The sequence below is a fragment of the Tripterygium wilfordii genome, chromosome 13, assembly GCF_013401445.1.
Source record: "Tripterygium wilfordii isolate XIE 37 chromosome 13, ASM1340144v1, whole genome shotgun sequence".
NCBI classification, from domain to species: Eukaryota; Viridiplantae; Streptophyta; class Magnoliopsida; order Celastrales; family Celastraceae; genus Tripterygium; species Tripterygium wilfordii.
Window position 1 is genome coordinate 16,422,810 of NC_052244.1, and position 16,891 is coordinate 16,439,700.

The following is a 16,891-nucleotide window of genomic DNA, read 5'->3' on the forward strand; positions in this document are numbered from 1 at the left end:
TGCTGAGTGGCGACAAGGATGGACCAACCAATCAAAAGTTTTTGAATTATGTGATTGGACATAAACACTCCTCAAAAATAATTTTCGATAAAAAATATTAAAAAAAAAATGTAACTTTTGTATACATTTTGCGAATATTATTTTAAAATATTTGCCATTTTTGTTTTCATTATTTTAAAATATTTTTTTAAAGTAGAGATATTAAAAAATCATAAAAAAAGGAATCGACTGAAATAACAGTCGATAATCGACTGATTGATCGGTTAAATCATGTCAAAACCTAACCGTAATCGACCATTTACACCTCTATTAAAAAGTGAATATAATTTGGGAGATTTACCAACATATCCCTCAGCTAGATGATACACCATTATGTCCACTACTTAAATGAATAAACAATAGATCCCTGACTTTCTGTTGAACAAAATGCTCTTACATATAACATAATCATAAAACACTTCATCTCACGTCCTACCTCAAGTATCTCTCATTTCTCTCTCCCTACCTCATGTCTCTCTCTTCTCTATCTACCTCACACCTCTCTCTCTCCCCCCTTCCTCCCTCTCCAAGATTCTGACTCACTCTCTTTTCAATCTCTCTTTTATTTCGAATCACGAATCTCGTTCATCGAAACTTGACTATCTTCATTTTTTGACAATTCGTTCGTAATTATGTTGATACTTGTAAGGGCCAAATTTGGTATCAGGCCCGAATCCAGCCCACGGTTCAAACAATCACCAACTTAAGCTCTCATGGGTCAAAGGGCTGCACAGACCCAATTAGGTTACTGTAGTCCAAGGCATAAATCTACATCCAAGAGACACCTAGACCAACAAAGATGGATCCAAGATACCATCAAACTCATGTATCAATGGGTCCAAGAGATTCAATGGGCTCAGTAGGCCCAAAGGTTTAGCCCAGCGTCAAGCCCACTACCTCGAACAAACTTTGCACTCACCAGCTGAAAGATTTGAGTCTTCAGCACTCAGCAGAATTACCGGGCCTCTGACGTTTGGCTGACCCTGAGATTCGAGGAAGACTTTCCTCAACCTGAGCCGCCACCCAACTGGTCCCTATAAATAGACTTTGGGGGTGCAGAGAAAATCATCCAATTCTGAGTATCGTCACGCTCCTCTGAACTTTGCTACTACTCTGAACTCTCCCTTGCTCAGCACTTCCGTTCTCAGCCTAGGTCCACCGCCGGACTACCACCAATTATCAAGGAGGTGCTCACCCAGTTTTGCAGATGGAGATCCAGTACAGACATTACTGCACCCTGTGGCAGATAATTTTGAACCTATGAAGTCTTGGAATTTTGTGAGATATGGCACAATGATGGTGGCAGTGTATGGACTTAATTGGCTGGATTCTGACTCAAAAGGAAGACAAGATAAAGAAAGGGTCCGTATGAATTGAATACTGATCACCAAAAATCCTTGCAACTGCAAGACCCACTTTCAAAATGATGAAATCTATTGACATCTCTCACAACAAAATCCCTTGCCACAATCTCACTGATCAGCTTGAAAGCAAGATGACAATCAGCACACATTCTCAAATTCTTCATTATTCTAATAGTAACTCCCTTTGGTATGCATATTAACCCAAAAGCCAAGGCAAGTCTCTCACTGTGCAGATTTACTATTTCCTCCTTGGCCTCCTCTTCCACATCAACAAACACCAATCCAGTACTTCCACCTTTATATCCTCTTTCTTTCATTCTCCTCTCCAACTCCTTCAACAAGCTCACCACCTCGTCTTGTCTCTCACACGATACATCTCCAGCATAGAAAACGTGAGTTGAATCTCTTATTTCAATCCAGCTACATCCAGGTTCCTTGATGACTCCTGTGTGCTTCATTTTGGACCTAACATTGTGGACGTTCTCCCATTCCCCAGTCAGTGCATAAGTGTTAGACAATGTAACATAAGCACCTGCTACTTGCTGATTAGAATCAACTAGCCATTTGCTAGCTTCGACTGCAATATCAACCCTTCCATGAAGCCTACTTGCTGAAAGAAGAGTACCCCACAACAGAGCCCCTGCCTCAGTTTCTACCTGCACAGATTTTGCTAACTGGTAGGCTTCATCGAGACGGCCACTTCGGCCAAGCATATCAACGACACATGTATAATGCTTTGCATCGGGCAATATCCCGTGTTCTGGATACATGGATTCAAGGTGCTCAATGCCTTCTTTGACAAGTCCAGAATGGCTACAAGCATGTAAAACTCCAAGAAAAGTGACATCATTAGGCTTTATTCCCCCATCTATCATCTCTATGAAGAGTTTGAGTGATAAATCTCCACGTCCATACTTTGCAGCACCAACGATCATCGAAGTATAAGGGATTACAGAGGGATTTTGGATTCTCCTAAAGACCTTGTCTGAAGAACTAACACACCCACATTTGGCATACATGTCGACCAGTGCACTTGCAACAACATCATTTGATTCATGCCCAAGACGAATCACTGCTCCATGAGTAACTTTCCCATACACTAGCCGACCCAAGCTTGCACAAGCATTTATCACACTAGCCAACATAAAATGATTTGGACTTTCCAGCATCAGTCCACTGAATTCTCTAAAAACTTCAAGTGCCTCGTGGCCTCTTGCATTTTGTGCATAAGCTACAATCATTGCAGTCCAAGAAACTATATTTCTGAAACCCATCAAATCAAAAACTCGCCGAGCTTCATCAACAACATTGCACTTCCCATACATATCAACAAGTGACGAAAAAACCACAAGATTACACCGAAACCCCATAATCTCAACAAGGGCATGCACTTTCTTGCCCATCTTAATATCAGAAAGAGATGAACAAGCATTAATCACCGTAGCAAAAGTAAAGTCATTTGGCATAACCGAATTCTCAAGCATTTCTCTTAAAAGAAAAATACTGATTTGGGGCTTACCCGTGTCGACATATCCAGCCATGAGAGAAGTAAACGACACTACATTTGGCTCAGGCATTTCTTCGAACAGCCGGTGTGCATGGTCAGCTCTTCGGAGCCTTACATAGCAGTTTATCAGGTGATTGATACTGAAAGTATCACTAAATAATCCGTATTTTATCATCAAGCAATGAGTTGAAGCTGCAGAGATGAGGACCTTGCAGTCTCGGAGCTTCTGAATGAAATAGGTTCTGGTGTTTGTCATCTTGACAGTTTGGTTTGGCGGGAAAGATGCGACCTGACGGTGGCAAATGTGCATGTCTGTTTCAACGGCTCCCTCGTCTCTCGCGAGTCACTAGTTCGTTTTGGAGCCGCGGATGCAGAAGCCCATGATAAAGTATACTACCCAGGCCCAGAATAGTTTTGGAGCTTTAAGTCCATTTAAAAGTAGGTCAAGGGCCTGTCGAGGACTAGGACAATGAATCAATGATGGAGTAATATGGCCAAGCCCAATAAGTTAGGATCAGAATATCCAAATTGGAAGTCCAGTTATGACCAAGCAACCCAAGGTCACGAGGCCCATGACTTGGGGCTACAATTCTTTTACTAAGAAACCTGTCTGCCTACTGTGTAGAAGTTTTTATATTGACCGCATTAACGAATTAACAAATTCATCCATACCAGAATCGGACTTACTTAAATACTAGAGCACGCACGACCTTTCTTTTCTGTTGGTCACTGTATTTTTGAAAGTTGAAAGTTGCACCCACCTTCCCAGAACTGAACACTACATCCACTCGGAGAACTTTGTTCATCACAAGAAGCAAGAGATTCATTGCCAACAAAGCCTCCAAGTCAAACACCACTCTGCCATAGGCAACATTCGAAGAAGAAATCCATTCCAATAAAACTCGGCACAATTCTCTTCGAAATATTGTTCAGGTCTAACGGAAAATGTTAAAAAGAATCTAATTTCATGTCCACCAAAGAACCTGAACGTGACAAACGCCTTCCTACTAAAAGCATCATTAGCATCCAATTATATCACACCAGCTCATTTAATTCGATCAAGCATCATTAGCATCTTATATCACACTAGCTCACTTAATTCGATCCATGTGTCGAGAATAAGTTTCATAATCACATAAAATATATGGACAAATCCATAGCATTTGACGCTTGCATTACATGATATACAATTCACCTGATAGTTAAGACTATCAAAATGCAACCTGGGCAGGACTAAAATACATTTTCCTTCGGTTTTTCAGTGGGCTTGGAAGAGGCACAAATTGACAAAAAGTACTAAATGTCATGAGATGGGCTGGCTTCAAAACGACGAAGAGGATGCCCGTGTTGATGCTTCAAACCTCCCCGTTAAATTTACAGGTATCCTCCAGTTCCTTCTAAACAGTCAACAAAGAGGATTCATACAGCAGTAGCCTTTACACATGTTTGTTCTACTTTCACCAAGCACCGACACTTCTGATGTGAAATTCGCAGAGCACTACTCACCATTCCTTCAGGCTGAATAACAAGGGCACATCATGCCAAATATCTGAACAAGTTGGGGTTATCTTTGTCTCGTTCAAGATAATCTCGAGTAATCAGATCTTCAATCCGCTTTTTAATTGCCTTAAAATCAGGCTGTGAAATTAACATTTCAATTAATACTACTGAGTTTTAGCTAAGGACAAGAAAGAAGATAGATACCAAGGATACACAAGGAGCTGTCATACGAACCTTGAACATGCGACCTAACTGTTCAACACATTCCATGACCAACTGTTGGTGACCCAAAACTTTGCGAGATTTCATGATGCGCACAATTGAGGCGTCAATGGCATATCGTCTGTCCTTGTCAACATCTTCAATTACTTTCTTCTTTTCATCCACAGGAGGGAGAGGAATCTGGATGTTGAAAAAGCATGATATAACAGTTCGGAAGGAAGACTAAATTTAAGTCATAAGCAAAGAAGGCAGGGAGGTTATCCTATTACCTTAATCCTCCTCATTTTGTCAGTAAACTTGGAGTTGAACTCAAAGTAGTCGGTAGGAGAGATTGTTTTTGTATTTGGCTCTTTGTTAAGAATTTTATATTTTGCACATGAGAGAGAATGTAGCAATCTAACAACATCATCATCGGTCAAGTTTAACTGAGTCATGATTTCTGAATAACTCAACCTGTCCGCAGCATTGAAAAGCAAGAGGGCAGAAGCCTACAAACGTAACAGCCCAAAATTAGGCAATAAGGAAACACAATCAATAAAACCACCTCCCAGAATAAAATAACTGTAAAAATATAAAACAAAGGTAGACGAGTTTCATTAATATAGTACCTGATAAGTTGTCACAATTAACTCCATGGTTTTGGGTTCAAATTTTCCAATAAGATTACAAGTACCCAATGAATATATCCAAGTGAGCTTTCTGTGCTTCGTTTTCGTCTGATAAAATTCCTTGAAAACTTCAACGCACCTAACCTACAGAAGATGCAATAAATATAAATGTTGGCAACTTTTTGAAATTAACTGGCAACCTCTAGTTATTGTGCAACAAAGTTATCCATATTAAAAACCGCTGAACTCACCATCTCTGCTGGAAGATTGAGATCAAAGGACTTGTAACTAGGCCAAAATCCAGTTGTCAAAACAGTGACTGTCAAATCGATCCCAGGGTTTGCCTGTGAATTATTGCTTAAATACTCCTCAAAGCTGGTTTGATTCTCTCTTGCCAGTGTCAAATCTGTAACCTAGAAGTTGCCAAAAACCAAGTTCAAGATGACTCCAAGTCTATCCCCAATTGCCCATATAGTTGCAAAAACACTTTTATAAACCAAATCCCGAATTCCCTCATGACCATTAAAAGATTCAAAACTCTCAATTTGCATATGATGATACTACACAACTGACCATTCCCTCCATTTTTGAGGTGAATTGACCACCACATTGCTGCTTCAGCTTTGTCAGAATGCTTCTCTCATGGTCATCATTAGCACTCTTATCAAAAAGAAGCCGCCGGGCAAGCTTTTTCCTATCAGCAGTTAATATCATTAATTTATCAGCAAGTATTTCCTATCCTCAGAATTGCCCCAGTTCCTGATCATATGGTAATAATAGGTAGAGAATTACAACATCTGAGCATTGGGTAATAGAAGCATTTACCTGTAGAATTCAGCAAACAAATCTTTGTCACTTATATAAGCGAGCAGCTTTACTACCTGCAATTGATAGCAATTTTGGTTACAACATGTTGAATATAAAGTCTCAATACACGATGGAAAATTGCAACAAGAGCATAGCCAACCTTTTCAAGGGTTTCTTCAATGGCTTCATCACTTAGTTTCTCACTCCCACCTTTCTTAAGAATATTGTCACAAAAAGTGGCTAGCAGCTCTGCACTAGAGCTTCCAGCCACACCCTTGTTGCAGAAGACCTCAAATGCTTCCTTGAGCGCCTAGAGAAAAACACAAAACATTCACGAAAAAGGGCAAGGATGTAATCTCCTTTAGCCATTTAAAAAACAAACCTTGTGGAAGAGGGTATGATTCTGGAAACAATTATTCACATATGCTAGGTATTTGTCATGCAGCTCAATCACCTTCCTGACAAAAACCTAAAAACCACAGCGAAGTCAGTCCCTTCCCAAGGGAACAAGTTGGTCAACAATCAAAGCACAACGTTACAAAGTCTACCTGCTCCTGCAAACCAACTGTATCCCTTTTATCTGCCTGCAAAGAGAGTAGATACACAATGTCAAGTCAGTCAAATTAGCATCACGCATGGAATAATTGTCACAACAACGGCATTCATAACCAGATCAGTGCTTCCTTAACCCACAATATAATTGACGACCTTAAAGTTCACCCCCCCCCCCCCCAACCCACCCACCCCTTATTGCTCATCCACCAGCAAAGCCAATTTCCAATAATTGTACATGTCATATCTATCCTTCGAAAGATACAATTTACAAGATAAGGGACATGTAATAGAGAGAAGAAGCATCCTTCTTCAGAGGAGACAATTATTTTGGAAAGATAAGGATTTTGTATAAGCAAGCATACAGCGTGCAGCTTACATCGTGAGAAGCAAGAGCTGATAATTAGTATGCTTAGATCATGCAGCTAACAAAGCAAGCATACAGAGCGCAGGCTGCGCAGCAAGAGCTGATAATTAGATTGAGATGAAAACTTACATAAAGCCCAAGCCCTGTAATTTAAAGTTAGAATAAGCACATTCTATTGAAAGAAAGTTGAGAATAAACACATTACAACCCAAAAGGGCCACAACCACATTCACATCTGTAGAGGTATGAATCCCTACCATGTTTACTATCCACTGACAAATACTACGCTTATAGTTGAAAAATATCAACAAAAAAAGGTGTGACGAAAAACCCTATGCTATACCAGAAACAAATCATCTGCCATCTTACCCATAACCCATCATAAAATTTAGCCATCCACAGCCAATATAACATACATAATAAAAAACTAATAAATGCAGCAAATTTTGAAAAATAGGCAAAACAAAGATTCAAAATTTTGCTGCTCCACCAAGTGACTAAGACAAATCCAAGAAGATGGTGTAAGTTTGCTCTCCATCTGGGCCCAAATCAGCACAACAGATGAGAAGCTAAACCTTACCAAGAGCAGTGTTGCAAACTTGCACATACTTGTCCAATTTATCTACCAGGAAAAAGACAGAAAAAGAAGATTCTAACCTTCTTGTTGCTTGCAGCATCTTCTGCCTGCTTGACCAAAGCCGTACCTTCAGCAGTAACATGCTGCATCAAAAAAGAAAACAAAACATCTTATTGACAGGGAGGAGAAATATATAGTTAATATCGGTGACAAGATTCAGAATTCGATATTAAACAAAAGTGAAGCTTACTGACCTGCTTAAATATACTAGAAACAGGATCTAGGCCTTTAGGAATTTTAGAGAAAAGTCTGAACATTCTTGACAAATCTTCCACCTAGCACAGCATGAAAAATGTTTAAAAAAGGCAATCATTGTTAAATCACAGAAATATCCAAAAGAAGAACACCAACAATTAGTGAAATAATCAAACAACCAGAGCAAAAAGGTGTTCTAGTATGAGAATAAGTACCTTGTCATCTCTAAGCAGTGCATGGCATCCAGAATGCTCTTTCTCAAGAAGCTGGCTGGCATATACAGACAACAATTCATGTTGAACCTTCTGCAATGGGTAAGGAGGACAATGAGTCACAGCAACGACGCAACACCAACCAACCAACCCTTCCAACCCCCAGTCCCAAAGGATAATAAAAATAAAATAAAAAGACAACAAAAAAACATTCTTAATTCAGACAGTAACCCTTTTCCCCACTAAACATGATCTAACACAACATTCTACATTCACGAATTTCACCCACCATACATTAACAGATTAAATCAAAACAACAAACGCAGACCTCGAGTAACTTGGGCTCACTGCTTGAATGCAAGTAATGAGAAACTCTATCCTTCTCCCATCTTAGACACTCTTCAGCCTGGGATTGACAGGAAGACATAATAATATAAAACATCATGCAAGATGAATATTGGAGTTAATTTGTGCCGGAAAAAAAGTATGAACAAAAAAGCCTATGACAAATTACTAGCGAACAAAGGAAATTTACTTTTAACATATAATCAGGACAAGAATCTTCCAGAATCCAGTTTGATGCTTTCCGGGAATAATAAGCAGCAGTATCTTTAAGCATGGCCTCTTCAAAGTCATTTTCATAGTAATCCATGTGCGTCATTCCAATTTCAACAAATATGTCCAAAACATTCTTCAATAAAGCTCGGTCAATCTGCTCTCCCTCACGTTCTTGATCAATCTGATTTGAAACACTATTTATGAAATAAACTTGTCTTGAACAGCATAAAGAACACAGTTGAAGTGAAAACAGACAACTTACCAGAGATATCACAGCATCCCTCACTTTTCCATTTAATTCCATATAGACCTGAGATCACAGCAAATGTGCCTGTGCTATCAACTGACATACTTATGCATAATATCAGGAATTTTAACACAGTGTTCCAAAGAAAATGACATCAATAAAGGAGTGGAAGAGACCTCTTATGCAAATAAAAGGCAATGAAATGAACATAAATAAAGATAGAAGCCGAAAAAGGGATCAACACTTTAAGGCATCACCACAAATGGGTTCAAACACAACACACCTGCTCACGGAAACAAATAAGTCCAACTTCGTTAAGGGGCGGAAGTGACCTCCGAGCTATAAAGTAGCGATCAAGGTAGTGGAAGAATCGAGACAGCCACCTGACCATAACTTTATGGTTTGACCATCTCTTAACAAGTTCCCTCAACATGAATTCATCATGCTTCTCTCTCAGGGATGGCAGCACCTGAATCAAACAACAACCACTCTCTATTATCGAACAAGAGTATCGAAGTTTTTTCCCCTTTTGAGAAGAAAAATAATTAAAAAAAAATCTATCCTTTGTTAATCTGTAAAATACATTAAAAATTATATCCATGAGGTATTCCCTAAAACATTAATTATTGACTTCATAAACAGACAAACGAAAAACTGAAAGAGAAATGCAACCCTTTTCAGCCTAGGTGAAAATGAGTAAGGCCCTTGGCAAAATACATAAATCTTGGAAACCATTAGTCTTTGTTCAAAGAAGACCAATCACAAAGAAATCAGCCCACAAGTGGAAAGTTCACACTAAAACTACTAATCAAGTTGAAGAAAGCAGCAGCATCTCCCCTGTTTACACATATTCTTAGAAGGTTAATCATTATGATGAGAAGACTTTCTAATTGCAATGTTTTAATATCATAAAATATCCAAGGAAATATCAGCATAGCTAACATAAAAGTGTGCCAACGTTGCATCTTTAATTTACTTCTTTGTGTGCACGGGTTTTGTCCTCCCATACCACGCCTTCAGTAAATGTTACGAGGTCGTCCTGAATATATACATCGCTTAAGATTCAATTTCTTTCCATCTTGAAAGGTAAAAAGTGAAATATATATAGAAAATAAGACACCTTGGAGGCTACTATTTTCCATGATGGAAAATTCAAAGTTCCACAAGAAAGAAAATCTATGACAGCTTTATTTGTATTTTTTTTCCTTTTTCTGAAAGCATACTGTCACTTTTCCACTATAACAATGGCATAATTTGGATGCGAATAAGTCAGATACACATCTTTTTGAACAGGAAGAAGCACTTCCAAATTAACATGTCCTTAGTGTCTCAACCAAATGATTTTTCTGTGGGCTTAAAACGCTTGGGTTTTTTTGGTTTGCTACAAACCTGACAACCAATTCAGTTGACAGATATTACATTTACCATTTCAATTGGTAAGCAACAAGGATATTATTCATCAGCTTGAAATTAACAGTTGCATGTGCCAAAGAGTTCAGCTAGTAGTAAAGTCTTTAGGAATCATCAAGAGAGCTAAAGTCAAATACTTCTTTAAACCTTACCCCTTGGTAACACAACCAAATGAGTAAAAGCAGTAAAGGATTGAAGACAAATAATTTAAAGTTGTTCTCTGCAATCTAGTTCCTACTATACCATTTTTCAAAAATTAATACGCTAAATTCAGCAAGAACATGGGTGATGGAAAAAAAGAAGAAAAAAGAAAGAGATATCACAGGCCATGGCTAATGTTACTTGAGCTTTAGTTACAGCATGACGACAACACTTCAGCTGTCCATTCTTCCTTGGTGAATGGTGATTAGAGACACGAAGAACTACCAAGCAGTTTAACTCTTTATGCTGGGCTGGCTACTATAACAAAGAGAACACTCTATGCAAGACTATCCATAAAACACAAAATTGATTAAACTCCAAGTGTTAAGAAACTGTTCTGAAACAGATAACAATTAACAAACAATAAGCCTACATATGAGAATTGTCCAATTTTTCAAGCAATCAAGAAAATCTCATAATTTTTAAGTCAACCTAACAGAATTGGAACAATGACAGCATTGCCTTAGGTTAATACATGAGAAACCAAACCAAGCAATAATGAACTGTTATTACTAGTCCTATACATCTACGACCCATCTCAAAAGGGGGCCAGACTCAAACATGTATCACGACAACCCGTATTATTGTCAATTGAAGGAAAAATATATGACATCACCAATAAGAATATGACCACCATAATTTACAAAGGAAAAACAGCAAATCTAACACGACTTACAGTTGCACTAATGTACTCCTCAAAAGAATCATGATACTTGTCATACAACTGCTGGGAGTAATCGTGTGGAGGTTTTTGAGTACACATGTTGTAGATGGTCCTATTAGCACGATCAAAGACGTCCAATCAGGCAAAGATCAAGCAGTAAATAATTAAATATCAACAAGCACGAAAACATAATTTGACAAAGTAATGCACACGTGTAAAGCATCATGTAATCCTCAGAGCTGAACTGTGGCTCGGGTAGCCCTTCTAGGATGTTCTTCAGCTTGGTGATCCCCTTCTGCATGAACTCCCATCCTTGCTCCAAGTCAATCGTCTTCCGCTCATTCATCGTCATGAATCTGCACATAATAAGATCAACCAGGAGGTAAAAACAATTGCCAAGTTACACTACTCTAAAGGACCTGAATCCACCAAATAAACAGAGAACATCCTCCACAGAAAACAAAACAGGTTATATCCATGACTTTATATAGGCAAACAAACTTCAACAATTGGACTAAACTCCTATTAACTTTATAATTATTAAAAAGGAAAGGAAACATCCGATGGAAACACACGCAGACCTAAGAAAAATGGAAACAGAAAAACACATATCCAATTAACAGCGCAAATGTTAAACACTACTCCGTAAAGGGCCTTTTTCTTCAAATATAAAACCTAAAAACAAAATCAACTAGCAGCAAACCCTAGCGCGAAGAAAACAAAACGAAAAACCCTAAATCGTATTGCAGGAATCTTGTCGGTCTAGCTGCTCCGAGATCGCAAACTTTTCTTTGTTTCTAGGCAACCAGACAGAGCTCAAGATTCCAATAATCGTCTCAACCACAAAGCGATTGCTCGAATCGCAGCTCAAAAGTCAGACTATAATCTAATGCTGAAAAGGCAACAAATCAAAAGATCCAGAGATGCGATTACAGAAATCAGAAGATAAAACGATAACAAATACCCACAAAAACCTAAAACCTATCTAGCATATCAAACGAAAAATAGAGATAAAGAGACGAGAATTGAAGATGAGAGAGAATACCTGTAAGAAGGGATATTGCAGAAACCAGGAGACGAGAGATCGGACAGAAGGATAGAGAAAAACTGGAGTTTGTTGAGAGATGTGGTTCTTTTTTCGGGTCCGCGGATCGGATCGGATCGAATTACACGTGTCATTTGCGCTCCTTTTCCCCAATTTATTAAATTTTATTTTTTGAAGATCTTTTTTCCATCACCAGTGCACCATTCTCATTTTTTATTTTTTATTTTCACTTACATTGTAACTTTTGTTTGACATCTAATACGAGTTGGGTACTCACTCTCTTATTACTAATGATGCGTTTGGTATGGGGGTAATAATTTAGGAGTATAATTTGTTATCCATATAAATGTTACAAGAGTAATAATAATTATGGAGAATAATTGTTACCCTTGTTTGGTAAAAAATGGTAAAATTTACTCAAGCATTCATTACTCTTGTTTGTTATGACTATACATTATTGGTGTAATACCATTACCCTTGTTGTTATTACTGTAATGAAGCAAACTAGAAAAAAGTGAGATCATGTTATTTTTTTTAGCCATGTTGTGAGTTTTTTCGGGATTTAAGGGGTAATAGGTTGGAATAAAACTCCCTATTACTTTGTATTACCTAGATCCCCCACTAGTAAATTTATGTATAAAAAATAAACTCAATTATTGAAATTTATTACAGAAGTAAAAATTATACTGACATAACAAACACAAATAAACTTAAAATTTAATTATCCTTGTAATTATTACACCTCATTACCCCTGTACCAAACGCACTATAAAAGATTATGGGTTGTAAAATAAGGGAGCATGGATTTTGCTTTAAAATAAATCCGTCGGGTCAAAATAGACAATACCTTATACAGGACTCATGCTAAAAGATTAATAAAAAATGAATTTTCAATATTCAGTGTTTGGGTTTATGAAAATCCGTATTCATTAATCTGTACCAACAAATAAATAACATTAATGTATATGAGAATACAATCATTGCATGAAGATCAAAAAGTTCCAAAAGAAAAAATCAATCATTCAAAGGACCGATTAATGACATGTATTCATTAACCCAAGAGGTAATAATAAACTAATGAACCAATGTATCTGTGAAGACAACAATTGCCAACATTCATTGGATTTCTAATAATCATTTATTGACATGTACTCATTCATCCTTTCATAACTTTTTAACACGTTTCTTCTTGAAAGTTAACGTATGACATGGGTTTTGTTTTATTCGATACACCCCCAAACTTATCAACAACTAAAGATGAACTATTGTAGTTAATTTAGGAGCAAGCATAATTTCGTTCAACTTTTGGTTAACTAATTTTTTCTTTTATTAATATCAATATTGGTTTTATCTTTCTTTAAAATAACTTGAATGTATATATATGATTACGTAATTTAATAAATAAAAAATACACGACACGCGTATCGCGTGTATACACTTAATTGTTTATCTATGCTTGTGACATATGGTATAGGGTCATTGAAAGAAGTTATTGTCTTTGATGCAAAATTAAACCACAAGTTTGGAAAAAAAAAAAACTAATTTCAAGGAATGGCGATAAACCATGAAAGGCTGAAAACCAATGAATGACTATTTCAAGGCCCATTCTAATAATTTGAGGCCCATCCCAATCTCATAAGGCCCGTTCTAATATTTGTTAGTTCGGTGCAAAGTGCACCCACGTGCCCCAAATCCGACACGATGAGCTATTTCCCCGCCAAATCAATTACGTGGCCGTGGCCCACCTGTTTCATTATTATTTGATGAATCTTATTTGCACCCCATTTTTTGCTAAGTACACCCCATTCACCCTTTGAAAATACACTAGATTGGGGTGTACTTAGCAAAAAATGGGGTGCAAATAAGAGTCATCTATTATTTAGGATTATTTATTAGTGTTAATGATGGGCCCATAAATATGTCTGTTTTTTCATTTTCCTTAAAAATAACAATTTCTTATCCAATATTGATTACTATTGACACGATGGTTTAAATCTACAACCTCCAAATAAAGATTTTGAGGGGTAATAACATTTTTGTTTACATAATAATATGATTCAGTTCAACTCGATTATTCATTTTTCAAACGTTTCAACTTAAATATCAAAATTTCAATATTATGACCTGTATATTTAATAATAATCACTAATTAAAAAAAATATCAATATTTAATTTATTTAATTTTCAAATCGACGAATCCTCACTTGAACTCATAACCTATTTAGTTTTGGTTCCAATACACCTTTTCGCCACTTCATTACTAACCCTTGAGCTATGTCTTACATTTTTTTACTGTCCAAACTTATTTGTGGGCTTAAACCCAAATTCACTAATGGGTTCCAACACACCTTTTCCCAAAATCGTCAACATTGGCTCTGATACCTTTTGTTGGGGAGAAATGATTGAGAAGTATCCGTATGCATATATGTACACCCGTAAAGGTACGTGACTAACATACACTTTGAAACCCATCTAAATCTAAAATTTGAAGGCAATAGGTTAAACGTATATTAACCACTTAACTTTCTTATACTTATTTGATGTGGAAGTCTAATCATGTGTTTCAATTGCCCAACAATCACAAAATTGATGAATAAAATGCAAATCAACTTGAATTGGCTCTTGCACAAACACAAGAAAAATATATAAATTGTGCACAGATCATATTCATATAATCTTTGATCTATATTAGATTATTGTAGATAATGTGCCTATGCTTCGATGCCTTGGATTATCAGGAACTTTGCCCCCTCATTTGATAAGTTAGTGTACCATCCCCTTCAAATCATTGTCACGTTTATGATCTTTATGTTTTTATAAAGCAAAAGGTTGTCTTAGTAAATGTTTTTTAACCAAGAACCACAACGTACAACCTCATTTTTTGGACATCCAATATAAGTCTAAATTCGGGTCATCAGATCCATACGTACAGAAGTTTCCCACTTGACGACAGCTTAAGTTGAGTAAAAACCTAGCACGTGGCCGCAACAATATTACTCTGAAAATAAAAAAAAAAAACCTCAGGACTTTTAAAATTCACCCACCTAAAATAAACATACATAGAGTATCGAACCCACCACTCTTTATTTTTTATTTTTCAATAAAGTTACCGAATTATTTAAATGACATGTTACTAAAAACCAAAAATAATGAAGGGAAAAATAATAGACATATAACACAATAATTATGAAGATTAAAGAATGTGACAAGTGACAAGTGACAAGGGTGAGTTGTCATAAGATCGATTAAATTCAATATAGAAGATTAAATTGCATTCCATGTTAATGCTGGTAATTAAATTAACATGGCCGATTATATTGACTTGTAATAATAATCAATTATTATTTTTTAATCAAGTGATCTAATCGGATTGCTGCAAGTTTAATATTGAAAAATAAAAAAGGAATGATTTTCGAACATTGAAACAAATTGGAACCACACAATGTTAACGATTGCCAAGAGTGCCTAAGAAGGATTAACATCTCCTAATAATTTTAGGGAAAACCTTGTTTTTTTAGAATAGCATGTTAAAGAAAGTAAGAAAGAATATGAGGGATTCAAATTTCAAAATATAAGGACAACTAATTTATAGAGGACAAATCCGTTTGGGATGCGGGGGATTCACAATTCGATAAAATTGTAAAGTCTAAAATTGGAATCTAATTGTTTGGGACAACTAATTTGTAGCGAACAAATCCGTTTAGGATGCGGGGGATTCATAATTCGATAAAATTGTAAAGTCTAAAATTGGAATCCAATTGTTTGGGACAACTAATTTATTGCGGACAAATCCGTTTGGGATGCGGGGGATTCACGATCCGATAAAATTGTAAAGTCTAAAATTGGAATCCAATTGTTTGGGTTAGGTATACGTGTGTCAAAAGTTCGAATCCAATGAGAAAATTATTCATCAGTGGTATTTAAAAAATAATAATAATAAAACAATGGGCATCAATAATTGAACAAAATAGTTAATGAGACCAACTTGCTTTTATAGTCAAATTGATTACATTTTATCATCAAATAATGAATTTTCTGAAATACCCAGAAGCCATTATCAGTTCATACAACAATTTTCACTTCGATTGGTAATCAACTTTGCCTTATCTTAATCAAACAAAAGCTACCCAACCCAATTAATTAAGTAAAAAGAAAAATAATAATCTCAAATTCCGAAATTGATGTAAAAAAGGAAAAGATAATAATATAGATCGAAAACAAAATTTCAGGGTCAATTTGGTAATTTGCGAAGATAAATACCATAAAGAAGAAACTACCCAATCTAGCGCGTATACTCGAACAAAATTTTCGGATTCCTATCTATATGAGTTTCGGCCGAGTCTGACCACTCGTCATTGTGGTGCGTGTTATTATGTCAACTCTCCTAAGTTTATGTCCGCTTAATTGATGAAAAGTATGTTGTGTGATTTTTCAGTTACCAAAATAATTTAGAATTTAAAGTTTAGGATTTGAATTTTTTTAAAAATATATTATTTCTAATATTATTAATATCAAAATACTCAATGAGATATTGAAAAACATGATTTAAAGTAATTTCGGGGGAGAAATTGTAGCCGATATCCCAATTGGTGAGGCAATGCCTCTGTGGGCCATGCTGTGGCGATTACAAACACGCGTTGGCACTACGCGTGGAGATATCATTTAAAAAGAAAAAAAAGAAAAGAAACAGACCCTTGTTTTTCTCTGTTGTATATAAAAGAAAAACAAAAAACTCTCGAAATATTTTTTATTTCAC

General features: G+C 36.4%; 2 protein-coding genes across 2 annotated transcripts; both read right to left on the reverse strand.

Moving 5' to 3' along the window:
- Positions 1 to 477: 477 nt before the first annotated feature.
- LOC120012396 (pentatricopeptide repeat-containing protein At4g15720) lies at positions 478 to 3,243 on the reverse strand. The gene has a single exon (XM_038863809.1). The coding sequence runs from the start codon at positions 3,218 to 3,220 to the stop codon at positions 1,424 to 1,426; it is 1,797 nt and encodes a 598-aa protein (XP_038719737.1). The 5' UTR covers positions 3,221 to 3,243; the 3' UTR covers positions 478 to 1,423.
- A 686-nt stretch (positions 3,244 to 3,929) lies between these two features.
- On the reverse strand, positions 3,930 to 12,268 carry LOC120013085 (cullin-1). Its single transcript, XM_038864731.1, has 20 exons — positions 12,136 to 12,268; positions 11,303 to 11,446; positions 11,103 to 11,202; positions 9,099 to 9,284; positions 8,831 to 8,878; positions 8,546 to 8,749; positions 8,339 to 8,416; positions 8,014 to 8,103; positions 7,798 to 7,878; positions 7,624 to 7,686; positions 6,596 to 6,631; positions 6,430 to 6,516; positions 6,208 to 6,357; positions 6,066 to 6,121; positions 5,814 to 5,934; positions 5,492 to 5,653; positions 5,241 to 5,384; positions 4,902 to 5,120; positions 4,645 to 4,812; positions 3,930 to 4,548 (listed from the first exon to the last, which is right to left on the reverse strand). The coding sequence occupies exons 2-20, from the start codon at positions 11,440 to 11,442 to the stop codon at positions 4,447 to 4,449; spliced, it is 2,235 nt and encodes a 744-aa protein (XP_038720659.1). The 5' UTR covers positions 11,443 to 11,446; positions 12,136 to 12,268; the 3' UTR covers positions 3,930 to 4,446.
- Between the last annotated feature and the right edge of the window lie 4,623 nt (positions 12,269 to 16,891).

What these genes read in the sequence shown, in the direction of transcription:
- LOC120012396 (XM_038863809.1), bottom strand. Translation starts at nt 3,220, where the DNA reads ATGCACATTTGCCACCGTCAGGTCGCATCTTTCCCGCCAAACCAAACT.
- LOC120013085 (XM_038864731.1), bottom strand. Translation starts at nt 11,442, where the DNA reads ATGACGATGAATGAGCGGAAGACGATTGACTTGGAGCAAGGATGGGAG. An exon ending in GATTACATGATGCTTTACAC is followed by an intron (nt 11,203 to 11,302) that starts GTGTGCATTACT and finishes TCGTGCTAATAG; the next exon opens with GACCATCTACAACATGTGTA. An exon ending in ACAAAATGAGGAGGATTAAG is followed by an intron (nt 4,813 to 4,901) that starts GTAATAGGATAA and finishes TTCAACATCCAG; the next exon opens with ATTCCTCTCCCTCCTGTGGA.